The sequence below is a fragment of the Protomyctophum parallelum genome (genome assembly GCF_964188405.1).
Source record: "Protomyctophum parallelum genome assembly, chromosome: 23".
NCBI classification, from domain to species: domain Eukaryota; kingdom Metazoa; phylum Chordata; class Actinopteri; order Myctophiformes; family Myctophidae; genus Protomyctophum; species Protomyctophum parallelum.
The window spans coordinates 3,783,589-3,803,802 of NC_139715.1; the positions used below are offsets into that span (position 1 = coordinate 3,783,589).

The following is a 20,214-nucleotide window of genomic DNA, read 5'->3' on the forward strand; positions in this document are numbered from 1 at the left end:
TTTGGCGACCCCCCAAAATATTTGGCGACCCCCCGAGGGGTCACGACCCATGGGTTGAGAACCCCTGCAGTAGATAACATTTATTATCTTGTTTTTATAATACTGATCTGATTCACTGTTTATGTATCATCAGGTACACACGCTTCCTGAAGGGGTTTCTGGAATCTGGAGAAAAGTACTTCCTGGTTGACTTCCGCGTTACTTATTATGTCTTCACTGACCACGAGGACGAGTTCCTGAGGTCAGTCATTTATTACTTATTACTTATTACATTTATTACTCATTATGTATTCACGGACCTCGAGGACAAGGTTCCTGGGGTCAGTAATTTATTACTTATTACTTATTACATTTATTATTTATTACATTTATTACGTATTACTTATTACTTATTACATTTATTACTTAATATGTCTTCACGGACCACGAGGACGAGGTTCCTGAGGTCAGTCATTTATTACTTATTACATTTATTACTTATTATGTCTTCACTGACCTCGATGACGAGGTTCCTGAGGTCAGTCATGTATTACTTATTACATTTATTACTTATTACTTATTATGTCTTCACTGACCTCGAGGACGAGGTTCCTGAGGTCAGTCATTTATTACTTATTACATTTATTACTTATTACTTATTATGTCTTCACTGACCTTGAGGACGAGGTTCCTGAGGTCAGTCATTTATTCATAGGCGGAGCTTGAACTAGACGCCAGAGGGTGCGACAGCTTGGCGAGCGACCAGCATTTTTTTTAACCTTTATTTTATTATTTTAGCGTTTTTACAATGCCCTAACCCCTAAAAAAATAGTTATTTAGGTAGTACAGCAGCACACTACTACCTGCTGTACTAATGAAACCCCGTAGTGCTGTGTGTGTGTGTGTGTGTGTGCACGGGGTTTCATTTTTTTTGCTGCACACCTGAAACGTGACCCGACATTACGGTGGCACCGTCACAACGCTGAGCAACAATTGGGAGGGAGGGCTGAATCCATTTCTTGCGACCGACGGTCTGTCGTTACGCACTGTCGGCCGGTCTTTTATAGGTCGGCCGGTCGGTCCGAATGCAATTTCACGTCGGCCGGCCGGTGCGATGGGTCGACCGGTCAGTATGTGCGTCGGTCGGTCAGTTTTTAGGTCGGCCGGTCAGTATGTGCGTCGGTCGGTCAGTTTTTAGGTCTGCCGGTCAGTATGTGCGTCGGTCGGTCAGTTTTTAGGTCGGCCGGTCAGTATGTGCGTCGGTCGGTTTTTAGGTCGGCCGGTCCGTATGTGCGTCGGTCGGTCCGTGATTAGGTCTTTCTTCATATTTTTTTTTTCTGCTCTCGTTGCAAAAGATAAGTCCAGTGGAACACTTGTTTAAATGTATGGCTTCCGTAGTGTCGCGGTCTATGCTGACGCCTCTCGATCTATTTTTGCATGTGGAAGTTAGTTCGATCCCCGCTCGCGGCAGGCAAAAAAATATATATTTTAAAAAATGGACGGACGGACGGACGGACGGACGGACGGACGGACGGACAGACGGACAGACGGACAGACGGACAGACGGACAGACAGACAGACAGACAGCCTGCCTGCCTGCCTATCAAATAATTATTAATGTATTCATTTTAAATAGCAGTTTTTAAAAATCTCCTCTCCTCACCTGGGCCGCTCAGGTATAAGCGCTCCTCCTGGCTTTGATAGCGCAGGACGTTAGACATACGGGAGGGGAGGTGCGTGCGTGCGTGGGGGGTAAATGTGTCAAGTCACGTGGTCTTTCTTCATATTATTATTTTCTGCTCTCGTTGCAAAAGATAAGTCCAGTGGAACACTTGTTTTAATGTATGGCTTCCGTAGTGTCGCGGTCTATGCTGACGCCTCTCGATCTATTTTGGCATGTGGAAGTTAGTTCGATCCCCGCTTGCGGCAGGCACAAATTATTATATTTAAAAAAATAGCCGGACGGACGGACAGACGGGCCAAAAGTTTTGATCATTTATTAAAAACAGTTGACGAAAAAACATTTAAATTGAAGTGGAAAAATAAGAATTGAAACCGAAAGTCTCACATTTGTATCTTGAACTTTGAAAAATAAAAAAACGTATTCAAAAACGTTGGGCAGAGGCCTCTGCCCAACGCTGGGTGGCATCATGGTGCAACACAGAGAGTAGAGGCCTCTGCCCAACGTTGGGTGGCATCATGGAGCAACACAGAGAGTAGAGGCCTCTGCCCAACGCTGGGTGGCATCATGGTGCAACACAGAGAGTAGAGGCCTCTGCCCAACGCTGGGTGGCATCATGGTGCAACACAGAGAGTAGAGGCCTCTGCCCAACGTTGGGTGGCATCATGGAGCAACACAGAGAGTAGAGGCCTCTGCCCAACGCTGGGTGGCATCATGGTGCAACACAGATAGTAGAGGCCTCTGCCCAACGCTGGGTGGCATCATGGAGCAACACAGAGAGTAGAGGCCTCTGCCCAACGCTGGGTGGCATCATGGTGCAACACAGAGTGTAGAGGCCTCTGCCCAACGCTGGGTGGCATCATGGAGCAACACAGAGAGTAGAGGCCTCTGCCCAACGCTGGGTGGCATGGTGCAACACAGAGAGTAGAGGCCTCTGCCCAACGCTGGGTGGCATGGTGCAACACAGAGAGTAGAGGCCTCTACACTCTACACTAGGGGGGGGACCTGTCAATCAGGATTCCACGCCCCTCTCGGTTGAGGCCACGCCCCCAGGCAACTTCAGGGCCAAAACAAGACATACAAGTTTTAGACCTGAAAGTGAAAAAAGTTAGAGGCGAAAAAGAAAACAAAATCTGAAGCCGAAAAAAAAATATTTGAATCCGTAAAAAAAATATTTGAATCCGTAAAAATAAGATTTGAATCCGTAAAAATAAGATTTGAATTCGTAAAAATAAGATCTGAAACTGAAAAAAAAACAAATTTACTCAAAAATCAAAATATATTTTGATTCAAATCAAAAATACATTTGAACTGAAAAACACTTTTGAATATGTTTTTTTATTTTTCAAAGTTCAAGATACAAATGTGAGACTTTCGGTTTCAATTCTTATTTTTCGAACGGCTTCTCTCTCTCTCTCCCCCCCCCCCACTCCCGCGGGGGTTGTTGATTAATATATTGTTTTGCAAAACAAAGACAAATCAATTGATTTGTTTTGCAAAACAAATCAATTGATCATGTCATTGTATAAACAGTGTAAAAACTGTACAGACAGTAGTTCCAGTATAAAGTGATTAAAACACTTACCCGATCGATGAGGCTATGATGGCATCCAGAGTGATCAGTTGTCTCAACTTGCCTGTCTTCGTCTCCACGGACAACAATTCCACCGTCAATTCCACGGACGAAATTAATACCTGCGTCGACGCCTATTAACTTTAATACTTTAATATGCTACTTATATTCCCGTTGTGCAATGGTGAATGAACAGGCGTTTCTTCAGGCAGGTTGGTACTTTATTTACACTACCAGTGTAATATATGTATATTTACACTACCAGTGTAATGTATGATGGAGACAGACGGTGGAGTTTGTATTGTTTGAGGAAGAGGAAGAGGAAGAGGAAGTGAACTAAAAACGTGTTTACTCCAGGTTTGACACTCATATTGAGCAGTAGCCTAGGTTGTCCACATGATGGCGCCATTTGACCAGCTATTTTCATTTTTTATTTTATTGATTGCAATATTTATTTACAGTTGCAGAATTACAGTACATTTCAAGTACAACTCAATACAAAGACTGTGAGTGGACGACACCAATAAAGCATTACACTTGTTTACAAGAGGGTCTACCATGTTCAATTCATCAAAACATTTAGAGACGTACAAATAGACACTTCTATAAAGTCAATTAAGGAACAGAACAGGAATTCATCATAAGGGAGGTAAAAAGGGAAAAGAAACATATTCAGTGAGGGAGAGATTTTACGGGGGCCAGTTTCGATTTGCAGCCGTCCGTAGGTGCCCTTTGAGAGCGGTTTGGAAGGAGTCAAAGGATTAGCATATCTAAATGACTGTTGGTAGGGCGTTCCACATTTTGGTGGCATAGGACGAAATTAATTTAGTCCCTTGTTTGTGCCGAAACTGTGAGTTTGAAACTATGACCAATGAATTAAACCAATGAAAACCAATGAAGTAGACCGCTATAGACCTACTGCTTTGATTGATTGATTGATTGATATATATATTGAAATATCTATTAACAGTTTGCAAAATTACAGTACATTTCAAGCACAACTCAATACAAAGACTGTTTACTGTGAGTGGACGACCCAATAAAGCATTACACTTGTTTACAACAGGGTCCACCTTGTTCAATTCATCAAAATAATATTAAATCTGAGTTTTTAATAGTCCTGAATCAATGTAATATAATATAATAACAGGTGGTTTCATGGAGGAGGAACAGTGAGGAAGCAGCTTAAAGAAGAGGTGAGTGTCAGACAGAGTTAAATTTAACGGTTAAATAATGTGGTGTTTTGACGGGATACACTTTATTTGGGTAATTATTAATCGTACCCGTTTTGCAAATGCTGCTATTTTTCTTATCGTTTACCTTTCTGTGTTTTCCTGCACCGAAGACGGTGTTAATTAATGGCTGTTTAATTAACTTTGAACTAGATGGGTTTGCTTTACATGTTGCCCAACGTTAAATGATAGTATGATAAATGTACAACCATATTGTGTGTCTGACAGGCCTATGATAGGCCTATAGTTGACATTTGACAGACACTAAACCCAAGTGTTTAGGTTCTAAACACTTATTTGTAACACTTTTTAAACGTGTGTTTAGATTATAAACAGAAGAACATCGCCAGTAACACTTTTTTTTTTTTTACTTTATATTTTTTATCCCACGATTTTGTAAACCATTTTTCAATCATCAATCATCTAATGTGATCCTGGGCTCTGCACACCCTCCACCAACCTAGTCCCCATATATGGGGGACAAGGGGAGAGCAACGGACTTGAACTCATGCTTCCTTCATGCCTGAGTGTCCAAGTTGCTCCTTTACACCTGACAGGGGGGAGTTTCCCTGGTTGGACGTAGCGCGTGGAAGGAACACGTTATTCCAACCAGTTCCTTTCCCCTCCATCAGGCGCCCCAGCTGGCCAGGGGGAGGCAGTATAGAGACCAGGATTTATAGTAGTAACACTTTTTAAACACATAAACGTGTTTAGTTTTTACAATCAAAGTCAGTCATATAGGTGTTTAGAATTCAAACACTATAGGTGTTCTCGTGAGGTGTTTGAGTGAACTCGTGTTCTACTGTATTTTATGACCATTAATAAACATTTGGCATTTTATTACACACATGGTGTTTAGGTTTTAAACGCGTCACATGTTCCAGGGATTTACAGTGTGTCAAGTGTAGGCATATCATGCTTCTATCATGGGGTCCCAAACAACCTTTTCACATCAAGGACCCCCAAATTGACACTAATTAGCCCCGCAGACTTTGAATAGATATACCAGGGACCCCCATAAGAGAGGATTTTTACGGCTCTATAGCAGTGATTCTCAACCCGTTTAATTTCAAGGACCCCCAGTTTGACATGCATCAGTCTACGACCCCCAGTTTGACATGCATCAGTCTACGACCCCCAGTTTGACATGCATCAGTCTACAGACCCCCAGTTTGACATGCATCAGTCTACGACCCCCAGTTTGACATGCATCAGTCTAAGGACCCCCAGTTTGACATGCATCAGTCTACGGACCCCCATTTAATGGCATTTATATCTCTGAGATCCAAATGTATATTGTAAAATCAATGTTATTTTAACTCTGAGTGTAGAAATGGAACCAAATATACTCTCAGAGTTACAGACCAATAAGGGTCCATTTGCTTCCTAATCTAACAAATTAGACCGTTCCTCACCCAGGAGTCAGCCCAGCTCCTAATCCAGATTCTTGTCAAAACGTGACTATTGTAACTCCCTCCTTACTGACCTACGAGCATGTGCACTTAAGCATCCCATGTAATATCACAAAAAAACTCTCAGATAAAGCTTTAAAAAACAAAAATTGACTCGAGTCAATTGTACACAAACATAATTTACAGGAGATGATTTATTGATTTCAAGCCAAAAACAAAGAATGACAGTATAGTAGCAGCTTCTACTGTCACTGGAAGACCGTTTCTGAACTGCCCACAATTTACAATCAATTTACAATTTAGGCATTTAGACGCTCTTAATCCAGAGCGATTTACAATAATCAAGAACAAAAGCATGGGAATACATCACAAAAGCATTTATCATAAAACATGCGTAAGCTAAGAAAGTAACAGTGGAATATCTATATTATGAGACTATACATATAAACTATATATATATACTACTATGCTATACATATGTACTATGGCGTGCTATGACGCCATAGTACATATAGTACATAGCCCACAGCCCTCCTATGAGACACAGACAGAAAGAAATTGCACCATTTTATCATGATTATTAGTGAGGACCTATTATATGAAGTTAGGTTGAAAAGTGGTGAAGTGGTCCTTTAAGTGCTCTGGAAATATCCTCTTTAATGAATTAAACTGCGGGTGCTACCCCCATCTATAGGCTTTGCGTTGGTGCATCTATCCTTAATGGTAGCTGTCTGCAGTAATACTGTACTATTGTCAGAGTTGCTTGCTACACTATACTAACTGCATCTGCAACACTGTGGTCAGCCTGTCTGTCGTTGCCGTGGTCGGCGCGTCTATCATGCGCTGTATATTGACTGGCTGTTTGGTTGCAAACTGTTTTGTGGTGTCTGCGCCCGCACTCTTCACAGTGAATGCCCTGCGTCCTACAATTACGCGCGACATGCCTGCCTACCAGACATACAAAACACCTGCCTTGTTTCCTCAGTGTTTCTCTTCTTAGTTCAACAGTCAGTTCAGTACAGTTCTTTGATTTGTGATGACTGATTACCATTACAGAATATGCATTTTGAAACTCGCAGCATGGAATGCAGCTGTCGAGGCAGCGCCGCCGCTGTAGGTTTTCCTTTTTTCCCGTTCTTTTCTCCCAGTTGCGCTCTGAGCACTTTCTTGATTCTCTCTCTGGGGGGTCATGCGTTATTAGTTCTGTTTGCTCCCACCACCACCCCAGCACCTACAGGCTGAAAAAGTAAGTTTGGTTTCATATAATAGATGATGTTAAACAATAGATAATTAAATAGTTAAACTCAATATCTTGAAGTATTGGAGGGAGCTTAGTTACATACTGGCTCAATAGCTACATTGGATTGAGTATAATGGAGGACACAATGTTACCAAAAGTAGTCCTTTACATTGAGCTGTGTTATAATAAATTATTATTATTATTTACAGTGAGCTGTTATAATAAATTATTATTATTATTTACAGTGAGCTGTGTTATAATAAACTATTATTATTATTATTTACAGTGAGCTGTGTTATAATAAATTATTATTATTATTTACAGTGAGCTGTGTTATAATAAATTATTATTATTATTTACAGTGAGCTGTGTTATAATAAATTATTATTATTATTTACAGTGAGCTGTGTTAGGGGATGCGAGACATACTGTATGTGGACCTCGTAAACGTTTCAAAGACCAGCTAAAATACCAACTTATGGTAGCAGGCTTGTCGATGAAAACGTAGGAGTTCACAACCTCTGACAAGAACTCTTGACGCTTTGCTGTAAACGTATCTGGTGTGAAGCTCAATAACCTCAGAACCATTGTGTGTGAGTGTGTGTGTGTGCCTGCATTCGTTTGTACATGTGTTATTTAAAGAATTGGCTGTTTGTATCATTCAGCCTATTCAAAAAAGTGTGAAATATTGTTCCAAATATTCAAAAATATTTGTGTATTAGTTCAATAATATATGTAAAAGTTAAAGACATTATATATTTGTGTTAAAATCCAAATGTTAACGCAATTTTGTGACGTCTCACACCGTGAGTGTCAGGGGTGCCAAAAACACACGGCGCCATCTGCAGGCTGCAGCCAACATTACACAGAAAGCAAATAGGGCGCTATAAACATCAAACATTATTATTATTATTATAAACATCAAACATTACCCTGAATGCAATAAGCTAATGACGAGGCCAAGGCATGGACACTGTGGACTATGAAGTGTGCTGGCTGTTTGGCAGCATTGGTAAACACAATACAGGACTATGTGAATATGGAGTAGAAGAGATTGTAAAACAAATGTTCATGGATGTGTAAAGGAGGATAATGTGTTTGGTAGTGCTATCATAATATATCTCATCGAGAAACTTACTCAAACCACCGGAAACAACAACAAAGTGAAGTATTAAAAACGGTAAGAGCCACAATTTACAATTTAGGCATTTAGCAGACGCTCTTAATCCAGAGCGACTTACATTTAAGCAAGAACAAAAGCATGGTAATACATCACATAAAAGCATTTATCATGAAACATGCGTAAGCTAAGAAAGTAACAGTGGAATATCTATGTAATGAAACTATACATACACTATACATATAAACTATACATATTTACTACTATGCTATTATGTACTATGGCGTGCTATGACTATATACAATACAATTATAGTGCTGTCTACATAACATGCTATAAGTCTGTGTCAAATGCTATCTAAGCCACCATGCATAGGTTTTTGGGAGGGATGCACGATTAATCCGTAGCATAATCGTTATCGACCATATCGGTATCGGAAACGGTCTCAAACATAATCGGTTTTCACCAACAACAAAAAAAATAAAATTCAAAAAATAATTCTACATTGAATTATGTGTACTCATCTCATTCAGTTGTGAAAACAGACAGGAAAAGAGTATGCTATTTATTTATTTATTGATTGATTGAATACTTTTTAACAGGCTTTGGGCCGAGACCTAGGCTTGTTTCCATTGTGGTCCTCTGTAGAATATCGAAATCGGTCAGAATCGGAAGATAATTATGACCCTGCAAATAATCGTTGATCGGTCATCATTTCATAATGGTGCAGCCCTAGTTTTTGGTGTAAGTCTCACACTGTAGCCCTTTCCAGACCTAAGCGCAAAACGGTTTTGCGCCGCGGACAGAAGAAGCTGTGATGCGTGAGCGCAGCTGGTTTTTAGACAGCTGGTGGACGGGAATTAAGCTCCACCTCCGCGGACGATTGACGAGGAGGAGGAGAGCGCTTCTGGGAATCTGGCCGTCGCGCAAGTCGTCCGCGGGAAGTGGAGCTTCTTTTCCGTCCAGCAGAGTGTCTACAAACCCGGTTTTGAAGCTGTGTGCAGCCGAGAACGTGCGCGGCTCTTTGGATAGTGTGGCAGCACCCTGTGAGTGTCAGGGGTGACAAAAACATACAGCGCCATAACAATCTAGCATTACCCAGAAGACCAATGAAAAAACATCTAACATTACCCAGAAGACCAATGAAAAAACATCTAACATTACCCAGAAGACCAATGGAAAAACATCTAACATTACCCAGAAGACCAATGAAAAAACATCTAACATTACCCAGAAGACCAATGAAAAAACATCTAACATTACCCAGAAGACCAATGAAAAAACATCTAACATTACCCAGAAGACCAATGAAAAAACATCTAACATTACCCAGAAGACCAATGAAAAAACATCTAACATTACCCAGAAGACCAATGGAAAAATAACAAACATTACCCAGAAGACCAATGAAAAAACATCTAACATTACCCAGAATGCAGTGTTGAAACCTATTCTCAACCGTTAGTCTATAGACAGCTGGTCAAAGTAAGTGTGGTATCCATTTGTAGTCCATATTTGCAATATTCTATGTCAAGACTACATTTCTGTGCTAAGTCAGTTCATCTCCAAGGCCTGCTCCAAGGACAGCTGTCTTTGTTATTCAAAGAAGGGTGTCGAGATGGTTTGTTTACGGTTTACTGTATGTTCCTGCTGCAATTTGTGTAACAATAGAATTGGTGTGGGCACATGGTTGATCAATGGGTCTTCAGAGGAACAGTAAACACGCCTACATTCTCACCTTAGTTTGAGAATCTGTACTTAATACCTGTACTCTGAGTGTAACTGGGGTGGTCAGTGGAGGCTGGTCAGTGGTCACGACTTGTGGCCAGCTGGCTCTGGCTCCTGTGTGAGCTTAAATGCTATGCTATGCTGCTGCGCTGTGGACTCTGAATAAACAACATCTTGGAACATCATCTCGTCTGTTTGCCGTTCACATTTATCTCCTGTATAGTATGAAATATACGACAAGTTGGAGCCTGAATACACGGTGTCGTTGGGGTGGATCATTCCATTCCAGGCACAACGAACCAGTGGACTTTTGGGGAGTTTTTGTGAACGGCGACGAAGAAGTTCCAGCGGACCCGACCGTGATCTTGTCCATACGCAGCGGGGATGATGACGACGACCACCGCGATGAGGAGTGTTGTGCAACGGGGACCGATACCAGCCGCCGGACAAGTGGGCAGCGGAGCGGTCGACGGGAGCAACAGCCACACGGCGGCCTTGGACATCACGTCGGCACGGGGACAGCAATCGCGGGCGGCGAGCGGGGAGACGCAGCACAGAGCAGCAGTGGCTTGATTGACCGACCTAAGCTGAGGGCCTTCACGGACCTGCGCGCACGGGGTCTGTGATGATGATGTTCAGCCTTTTCTCTTCATATTCCCATCTCTGATGTTTCAGAGTTGGGAGGGGGGAGAGAAGATATGATGACGAGGACAGCGAAAACAGCAGTGTACTTTTTCTCACCTTGAGCCGTGCAGCTGAACGAACATTTCGAGGTAGGCTAGAAAGAGCAGCATACAGAAGAAGTTTCCTTTGTTCGTACAGAGAAAAGATGGACTTTCCTTCTCTCTGTTTAACAAATTGTACGTCGCGTTTGTTTTCAACATGAAATAATATAGGCCTCATGTTGGTATGTGTTTGTCGTATAATTAGATAAGTTGAGTCATATAGCCTAATTATGAGTCAATGAGGTATTTTCCTATAGATATCAAGAGATATGTGTTATTATAGTTAAACTCTGGCGCGTCAATGCTTTCTTTTTGGATATCACCGCGGGTGATTTTAGTCAGGGTAAGTCCGGAGTGACTTAACTGATATTGTGTATTTACTGTGTACTGGCATTGAAATAGCAGAGTTTATAGTAAAACATGTAGGTTTATTGCATATCAAAAAAGTGCTCTTGTAACAATAGGAGCTGAAAGCGGCATGTCTTGTTTAAATGTCAGTTAACTGTAGCCTACTAATCATTTCCCATTATTCATGGTTTGAGATTACTTATTTGTCCGAATAGTGATTAAATTACGAGGCAATTGGCAGCCGAAAATTTACAGTGTTTAAAGAGAGTTTAATTTTACTCTTTGTGGTTTTCTAGGGCTTGAAATGCGAGTTTTCTTATTTTTCTTTGTTTGTGCGCATAGACGTACGAGCTGAGATATTGGTTTTCATGTGGATCTCGAGAAGAGAGGTCCCTGTGAGATGGTTCATTGTCCTGTAACATTTTTAGCCATAAGAGTTTGAAGTAACACAAAGAGAATTCTCCACTGATCCGAAATTGTATACCCACTGTAATGAAAATCATTTATGGCAAGTAATCTTGAATGTCTGTTTGAAAACCATTTTTTGGAAGTTCTGTACTGTAATGCTGTTATTTGTGGTGTCTTGAATGTATAGTGTCCAGCTGAGGGTCAAGGGGGGTATAAGCAACAGTTATGAATATGGACTATAGGCTACATTTTGTATTCAACAGACGATTAGTCTGTTGAAAGGGGGGATTGTGGTATCCATTTTTAGTCCATATTTGCAATATTCTATGTCAAGACTACATTTCTGTGCTAAGTCAGTTCATCTCCAAGGCCTGCTCCAAGGACAGCTGTCTTTGTTATTCAAAGAAGGGTGTCGAGATGGTTTGTTTACGGTTTACTGTATGTTCCTGCTGCAATTTGTGTAACAATAGAATTGGTGTGGGCACATGGTTGATCAATGGGTCTTCAGAGGAACAGTGAACACGCCTACATTCTCACCTTAGTTTGAGAATCTGTACTTAATACCTGTACTCTGAGTGTAACTGGGGTGGTCAGTGGAGGCTGGTCAGTGGTCACGACTTGTGGCCAGCTGGCTCTGGCTCCTGTGTGAGCTTAAATGCTATGCTATGCTGCTGCGCTGTGGACTCTGAATAAACAACATCTTGGAACATCATCTCGTCTGTTTGCCGTTCACATTTATCTCCTGTATAGTATGAAATATACGACATAAGAGCCACCATACTGTACATACAGTAGGTTCAACAGTGCTCATGAAAAGAGCCATATATTATTCATTCAAGTTGTATTCATTCTCGAGTAATCAAACTCATTTTCAGTGTCGTCGAGGAACACAATCACATAGAAAAACATCACAATACATCAGAAGATCAGGAAAAGAATACAATACAATCGTTTGTCAATGTCCTTAATTATAATAAAAATAGTAAAGTTTACTGAAAAGCTTGGGCAGGATAACAACACATGTAAAGCAGGGGTTCTCAACCCCCCGACCCCCCCCTTGCACCCCCATTAACTCCGCCCATGAATACAATATAATACATGTGGAATTACATTAGGTTTTACAAATAAAAAACTAAAACAAATGTGGTCAATTGTAATGTCTTTTGTAGGTCGTTCCATGTATTAGAATTAGAGCCACAGAAGCTAAAGGCAGATTTACCAAGTTCAGAGTTATCGTTTGGTACCTTGAATTTGGGGGAATTACTTGACCGACCGGGTCAACACCCAGGCTCATCTCAGAGTCCCATCTCAGGAAAGATGAGATGTATTTAGGACAATCTCCAAGCATGGCTTTATACAAGAACAGGTGGACAGGAAAGATGAGATGTATTTAGGACAATCTCCAAGCATGGCTTTATACAAGAACAGGTGCCAATGCAGTTCTCGTCTCTCTGTCAGGGAGGACCATCCAACCAATCAGTGCATCATAAACTAGATATAAAACTATAAAAGATAATACAACAAAACACAGACATAACCGTACTTCATGTTATTGCACAAATGCCTATTTCACGACATATATTGCACAGCACACACTTTTGTTGCAGCTGTTATTGCACAAAACCCTGATTGTACTTAACTTAGAAACAGCACAATCAAACATGTAACGGATCATTTCTGCTGTGGGATAGAAAACATGTAACGGATCATTTCTGCTGTGGGATAGAAAACATGTAACGGATCATTTCTGCTGTGGGATAGAAAGTGTTACTGAGTCTGCTGGTCCCTGATCTCAGCACTCTGTACCGTCTACCGGACGGCAACAGTTCAAACAGTGAAGTGTCCTTTATAATGTTCTGTGGTTGTTTTGAGACAGCGGGATGTGTGTGTAGATCCTTCTATGTGGAAAGAGGGCAGCCAGCGATCGTTTGTGCCGTGTTAAAGACCCTCTGTAGCTATACTGTACAGCTGGTGTAGCACACGCATATACAGTACGTTAGAATGCTCTCTATGGCGCACCGATAAAAGGACAGCAGCGGTCTCTGTGTGATGTAGTTCCCCCTGAGCACCCTCAGGAAGTAGAGTCTCTGCTGGGCCTTCTTCAGCAGCTCAGAGGTGTCCACGTTCCAGGTCAAGCCCTCCTCCATGTGGACTCCCAGAAAGCGGCATTTATTTGGCATTATTGTGAGTTACAGTTTGTGTGAAATGTCACAAATCAAACATACATGAATGCATGACAGTGATATTTAATAATGATCTATATTACATTACATTTACATACATGTATTTGTACAGCACTTTTCATGACATGAAGTTCAGCTAAAAAGACCTTTACAGAGCAATAAAAACCACACCTGTGTGAAGTGAGGGGCGCTCTCATCGTCATACTGTACACCATCTCATTCCGGCCAATCACAATGTGCGTCTCCCCCCCCGCCCCCCCGACGAAGGGGGACATCTGGTGGCCAGGCATCGAAGCACAGCACTCCTGGTCCATCAACAGCATCACTTACTTCCTAACAGGAGAAGAGCAACACCGCTGCTGTGAATAACCATATCTGTGCAGAAACACAAATTCAGATTTTACGGGGGCCAGTTTCAAATTGCAGCCGTCCGTAGGTGCCCTTTGAGGGCAGTTTTGAAGGAGTCAAGGGATTCACATGTCTTAATGACTGTTAGTAGGGCGTCCCACATTTTGGTGGCATAGGAACGATATTAATTTGCTCCCTTGTTTGTGCCGAATCTGGGTTGCACGTGGTTTGTTGAACTCCCTCTGGTGTTGTGGGTGTGGACTTCATTGACATTAAGGAAGTATTTAGACAGGTACATGGGTATCTTAGTGAAGTATTTAGACAGATACATGGGTATCTTGGTGAAGTATTTAGACGGGTACTTGGGTATCTTAGTGAAGTATTTAGACAGGTACATGGGTATCTTAGTGAAGTATTTAGACAGGTACATGGGTATCTTAGTGAAGTATTTAGACAGGTACATGGGTATCTTGGTGGTGTAGTGAATCTTGTGGACCAGGCCCATTGCAAGATGTTGTACTATGTCATCAACCCTAAGCCATTCCAGCCTGTCAAAGTGGGCAGCGGTGAGGTGGGTTCGGGGAGTGAGGCCAAGTAGTAGCCTGACCAGTTTGTTTTGGGAAGTCTGGAGCCTTGTTTTAAGGGCTGATCGTACATTAATAAATATGTACAGGTTCACAAAGGTTCTCATTAATATGTAGATTAACATTGTAATGAAAGGTGGGGCTCTTGGGAATCAAGAGGATGAATTATAATTATTCAAATAACACGGCCAGAAAAGCTCCATTCTCTAAAATAAAATGTCTTCTAAATTCTGACAGTTTTCTGAAATACCTCATGTTTCTGTATCAGTGGTGCTCAATATTTCATGTCAAGGACCCCAACAATTATATGTAATTGGCCATCGACCCCCATCTGAAAATAATGTTGTTCCAGGGACCTCCCCAGAAGTTAAAATGTTCACTCTGTAATAATATATATTCAAAGATTCGAGGCACATTCTCATGATTTTTCAAAAAAGACCTACAAGTTCGTAGCTTGTAGATCTGCCATTTTTCAACAGCTAAAGTATACAGTAACATAATGCTTTAAAACACCACAAGGGGTTCCCGCCCCCGCCCCAAAATGGGTTAATTAAATGCAAATGACTTACAGATCTTCAAGGAGAGAACGCTCGTATTCCTGGAGAGCTTTGTGCAAAGTGTCTCTGGCTGTGCTGGAGGTCAGGAGAGCATATATTGCCCTCATCTTGTCCTGAGTGGTGGTCTTGGACTCCACATTGCTGTAGCCCTCATTGTCTATGATGTCCTTCTCAAAGAGTACATCTAGGATGGGACCCACATTCCTCACCTTGTCAACCAGGAAACGCCGATGTTGGTCCACAAAGTGTTTCGCTGAAGTTAAGGAGGATTGAACGTTGAGTTGTTGGTTTTCATTTGACATTGTTTTAAAATGGAAAGTGCCATATAATAATAATAATAAATAAAAAATAATAATAATAAAACTTTATTTGTATAGCACCTTTCATGACATGAAATGCAGCTCAAAGTGCTTTACAGAACAATGGAGAATAAAAGAAAAGCAAGGCAACGACATTAAAAAACCAGCAGTAATACAGTACAGTGAGGACATGAAAAATAAAAAATACAAGATCAATTAAAGGCAATGTTGTAGAAGTGGGTCTTGAGCTGAGCTTTAAAAATGTCTACAGAGGCTGCCTGACGAAGGTACAGTGGGAGCTTGTTCCATGCCGACGGCCCGTAGAAGCAAAAAGCTGCATCCCCGTATTTTTTTGTTGCCATTTTTTTGGGCAAAGCGAGCAGGCCGGCGGTGGAAGACCTTAGGGGGCGGTTTGGGACATATTTAGGCAGGCAGTCATGTAGGTAGGAAGGTGCGAGACCATTGAGAGCTTTATAGACATATAGGAGCTAACAATTCTTATTCTAAAAATTGCAGTAAAATGATACAGTTTGTGCTGGTAGTATATATATACACACACAGTGTGTGTGCGTTATAGATATCGTTATAGATCGTTGCTGCAGAAATCTCTTATCTCCTTATTTAAACGTGTTTGTTCATGATTTAACGTCCTACTTGACCTCACTACAGCGTCACGCTAAAACATCCAAAGTAACAACAGATCTACAAGCTAGAGACTCACCTGGTATGGAAAATGGTAAATGGTAAATGGTGCATTTATATAGCGCCTTTATCCAAGGCGCTTTACATAGATTGTGCATTACATTCACCCATTCATACACCGATCGCGGCGGAAGCCATGCAAGGTACCAACCAGCACATCGGGAGCAATTGGGGGTTCAGTGTCTTGCCCAAGGACACTTCGACATGTAGACAGGAGGAGCCGGGATTCGAACCGCCGACCCATGGATCATTGGACGACCTGCTCTACCTCTTGAGCCACAGTCGCCCCGCCGAAGTAACAACAGATCTACAAGCTAGAGACTCACCTGGCATGGAAGCAGCCGCTCCTGTAGATTGTGCTGGTATGGAAGCAGCCGCTCCTGTAGATTGTGCTGGTATGGAAGCAGCCGCTCCTGTAGATTGTGCTGCAAGAAATAAAAGTGTTCAAATTATGAACAGAAACGAACCATCGAGGCCCATCTCACCACGGTGAAATAGCACCGACTGGTAAGTCCCGACATAAACCCCACAATCCCTACATATTACACTACTACTGTTTTGACCGCGACAGATTGCTATTTCACCGCGTGAGGGAGAGTGAGATCGGGTTTGACATGATTTACGAATGGGTTGCAATTCGACTGGGGCTGAGTCGGCTCTACCGAACTTCACAAAGTTCCACGCGACAACTGGCGTGCTCGGTGGTGTCCCCACGCCCCCCCCCCCGTAAGGCTAATCCAACGTTGACGCAGCCCATCTATGAATAGGGGCCCCTATGAGGAGCATTTCAGTGTCAGTGTAATATGTACGGATTTTGGGGTTTTCTAGGTGTGTATTTGAATTGCCAATCTGTGCCATTTCTCCGTATTTGGGTGAGACCGGCTTGCTACATCCCAAGGTTGAATGAAAGTCCATAACTTTACCTTTCAGGGTAATGTCTTGCTGCCAGACCGGTCCAGAGTCGGGGCTCAGTAATTTCATTGAGAAGTTTTCTGCATTGACGTCCATATTCACCACGAACGTTGGATGGTAATTTGGTCCAAAATTGTCTCCAAAATAAGTTGCAGCCTGAGAACAGAGACTTGTGTTAATTGTGTTACAGCAGCCTAGTAACTAGTAGCCTAGTTACAGCAGCATAGTAACTAGTAGCCTAGTTACAGCAGCCTAGTAACTAGTAGCCTAGTTACAGCAGCCTAGTAACTAGTAGGCTAGTTACAGCAGCCTAGTAACTAGTAGCCTAGTTACAGCAGCCTAGTAACTAGTAGCCTAGTTACAGCAGCCTAGTAACTAGTAGCCTAGTTACAGCAACAGAAGTGGCGGAGGAGTGAAAATAACAGTTTCCTTGACTCACACTGCTTTACCATACAATAAACAGACAACGTAGGTTTAATACGTACCTTAGGTTGTACTTTCTGTGAAGGACACACTGACAGACTGTAGGTTTAATACGTACCTCAGGTTGTACTTTCTGTGAAGGACACACTGACAGACTGTAGGTTTAATACGTACCTCAGGTTGTACTTTCTGTGAAGGACACACTGACAGACTGTAGGTTTAATACGTACCTTAGGTTGTACTTTCTGTGAAGGACACACTGACAGACTGTAGGTTTAATACGTACCTCAGGTTGTACTTTCTGTGAAGGACACACTGACAGACTGTAGGTTTAATACATACCTCAGGTTGTACTTTCTGTGAAGGACACACTGACAGACTGTAGGTTTAATACGTACCTCAGGTTGTACTTTCTGTGAAGGACACACTGACAGACTGTAGGTTTAATACATACCTTAGGTTGTACTTTCTGTGAAGGACACACTGACAGACTGTAGGTTTAATACGTACCTCAGGTTGTACTTTCTGTGAAGGACACACTGACAGACTGTAGCGTTGGTCTGGGATGAGAACACAGTCGGAGGGGACCGGCTCGATGGGTTGCTTGTTATCATGAAATCCCTTCACCTATAATGACACCAACACAGTTTGATCAGATGGTTCTTTCATACTTTCACCTATAATGACACCAACACTGTTTGATCAGATGGTTCATTCATACTTTCACCTATAATGACACCAACACAGTTTGATCAGATGGTTCATTCATACTTTCACCTATAATGACACCAACACAGTTTGATCAGATGGTTCATTCATACTTTCACCTATAATGACACCAACACAGTTTGATCAGATGGTTCATTCATAGTGGCCGGTATCAGGTATGTAGGCAGAGCTGACTTTTGTCAGGAGCCAAATGAAATGACCCCCCTAGGCCAGTGGTTCCCAAAGTGGGGTCTGAGGACCCCCAGGGGTCCTTAAGGGAGTTCCAGGGGGTCCCCAGCTAAATGATAGTTAGGAACCAAATGGGCCCTTATGGCTCTGTGACTCTGAGAGTGTACACTCTACATGTGTGCACTCTCAGAGTTAAATTAACATTGGTGTTACAATTAACAGATATATTTACCTCTCTGTAAGACACATTACTTAACAGATATATTTACCTCTCTGTAAGACACATTACTTAACAAATATATTTACCTCTCTGTAAGGCACATTACTTAACAGATATATTTACCTCTCTGTAAGACACATTACTTAACAGATATATTTACCTCTCTGTAAGACACATTACTTAACAGATATATTTACCTCTCTGTAAGACACATTACTTAACAGATATATTTACCTCTCTGTAAGGCACATTACTGGGCAGCAGTAACACACTCATCGTCCGTATCGGTGACTCTTGACGGAACAGCAACACCTGAGCACGTTCTGGTGTTGGTGTGGGTTGAAAGTACCTCAAGACTCTTTCCAGGATCCCAAAGAGAGACAGATGGTTCACATTTACAACCACATGAGTCTGGGTCACTCTCTGCGGTTGTAAGAGTTCCAGACCCTCGTCTGTGATGTGGGCCACGGACAGATCACCTGTGGGGGAAATAACATAACGTTATAGATTCCACTCCATGAGTAGCTGACTCACCAGGTGTGATGTCACAGTGTGGCAGGTGTAGCTGACTCACCAGGTGTGATGTCACAGTGTGGCAGGTGTAGCTGACTCACCAGGTGTGATGTCACAGTGTGGCAGGTGTAGCTGACTCACCAGGTGTGATGTCACAGTGTGGCAGGTGTAGCTGACTCACCAGGTGTGATGTCACAGTGTGGCAGGTGTAGCTGACTCACCAGGTGTGATGTCACAGTGTGGCAGGTGTAGCTGACTCACCAGGTGTGATGTCACAGTGTGGCAGGTGTAGCTAACTCACCAGGTGTGATGTCACAGTGTGGCAGGTGTAGCTGACTCACCAGGTGTGATGTCACAGTGTGGCAGGTGTAGCTAACTCACCAGGTGTGACGTCACAGTGTGGCAGGTGTAGCTGACTCACCAGGTGTGATGTCACAGTGTGGCAGGTGTAGCTGACTCACCAGGTGTGATGTCACAGTGTGGCAGGTGTAGCTGACTCACCAGGTGTGATGTCACAGTGTGGCAGGTGTAGCTGGCAGACAGACTTCTGAGGACACTGGATGTCAAACAGAGGACCTGCAGGAGTCCTTCCTGTTGGCTGGAACCATCTCTCCTCCCACTGAACAGTCCTGTAGAGGACCTCTCCTTCGCCTGTCGTTTCAAACACCAACGCTGTCTCGCTGCACTGGAACAGCCCGGACCTGGCGAACTTGAACCTGTGACCGGTGGTGAAAGAAAGTACTAAGTAAAAGTATAAATACTGCAATGTAGACGTACTCCGTTACAAGTAGAAGCCCCGTATTCAAAATGTACTCGAGTGAAAGTACAAAAGTATTGGCATAAAAATATACTTAAAGTACTAAAAGTAAAAGTACTCGTATTGCAGAATGTCCCATTTCACAAGTTCAAAATACACTTTAGTCGACTAAAATCTTATGACATTTAGTCGACTAAAACTAGACTAACACTAAGACATTCCAGCTGACTAAAATGTGACTAAAACTAAAATAGAAATGTGCTGCCAAAAACAACACTGGTTGACTGTCCTGTGTTTAGGATAACTGACCTGTACTGATTGGTTGACTAGGATAACTCACCTGTAGTGATTGGTTGACTAGGATAACTGACCT

The 20,214-nt window shown here is 42.3% G+C and overlaps 1 protein-coding gene across 2 annotated transcripts; it reads right to left on the bottom strand.

Annotated features, from left to right (window-relative positions):
• Positions 1-13,881: 13,881 nt before the first annotated feature.
• LOC310854288 (apoptosis-associated speck-like protein containing a CARD) lies at positions 13,882-18,884 on the bottom strand. Of its 2 annotated transcripts, none has more exons than XM_083758889.1 (6): positions 18,806-18,884; positions 17,965-18,081; positions 17,043-17,187; positions 16,446-16,511; positions 15,131-15,371; positions 13,882-13,962 (listed from the first exon to the last, which is right to left on the bottom strand). In XM_083758889.1, the coding sequence occupies exons 1-6, from the start codon at positions 18,845-18,847 to the stop codon at positions 13,956-13,958; spliced, it is 618 nt and encodes a 205-aa protein (XP_083615015.1). In that variant the 5' UTR covers positions 18,848-18,884; the 3' UTR covers positions 13,882-13,955. The 2 variants fall into 2 exon arrangements, with proteins under 2 accessions (XP_083615015.1, XP_083615014.1); XM_083758888.1 differs by having other exon boundaries at positions 16,446-16,544.
• Between the last annotated feature and the right edge of the window lie 1,330 nt (positions 18,885-20,214).

What these genes read in the sequence shown, in the direction of transcription:
- LOC310854288 (XM_083758888.1), bottom strand. Translation starts at nt 18,847, where the DNA reads ATGAGTGTGTTACTGCTGCCCAGTAATGTGCCTTACAGAGAG. An exon ending in CACAGAAAGTACAACCTGAG is followed by an intron (nt 17,188 to 17,964) that starts GTACGTATTAAA and finishes CTCTGTTCTCAG; the next exon opens with GCTGCAACTTATTTTGGAGA. An exon ending in GCAAGACATTACCCTGAAAG is followed by an intron (nt 16,545 to 17,042) that starts GTAAAGTTATGG and finishes TATTTCTTGCAG; the next exon opens with CACAATCTACAGGAGCGGCT.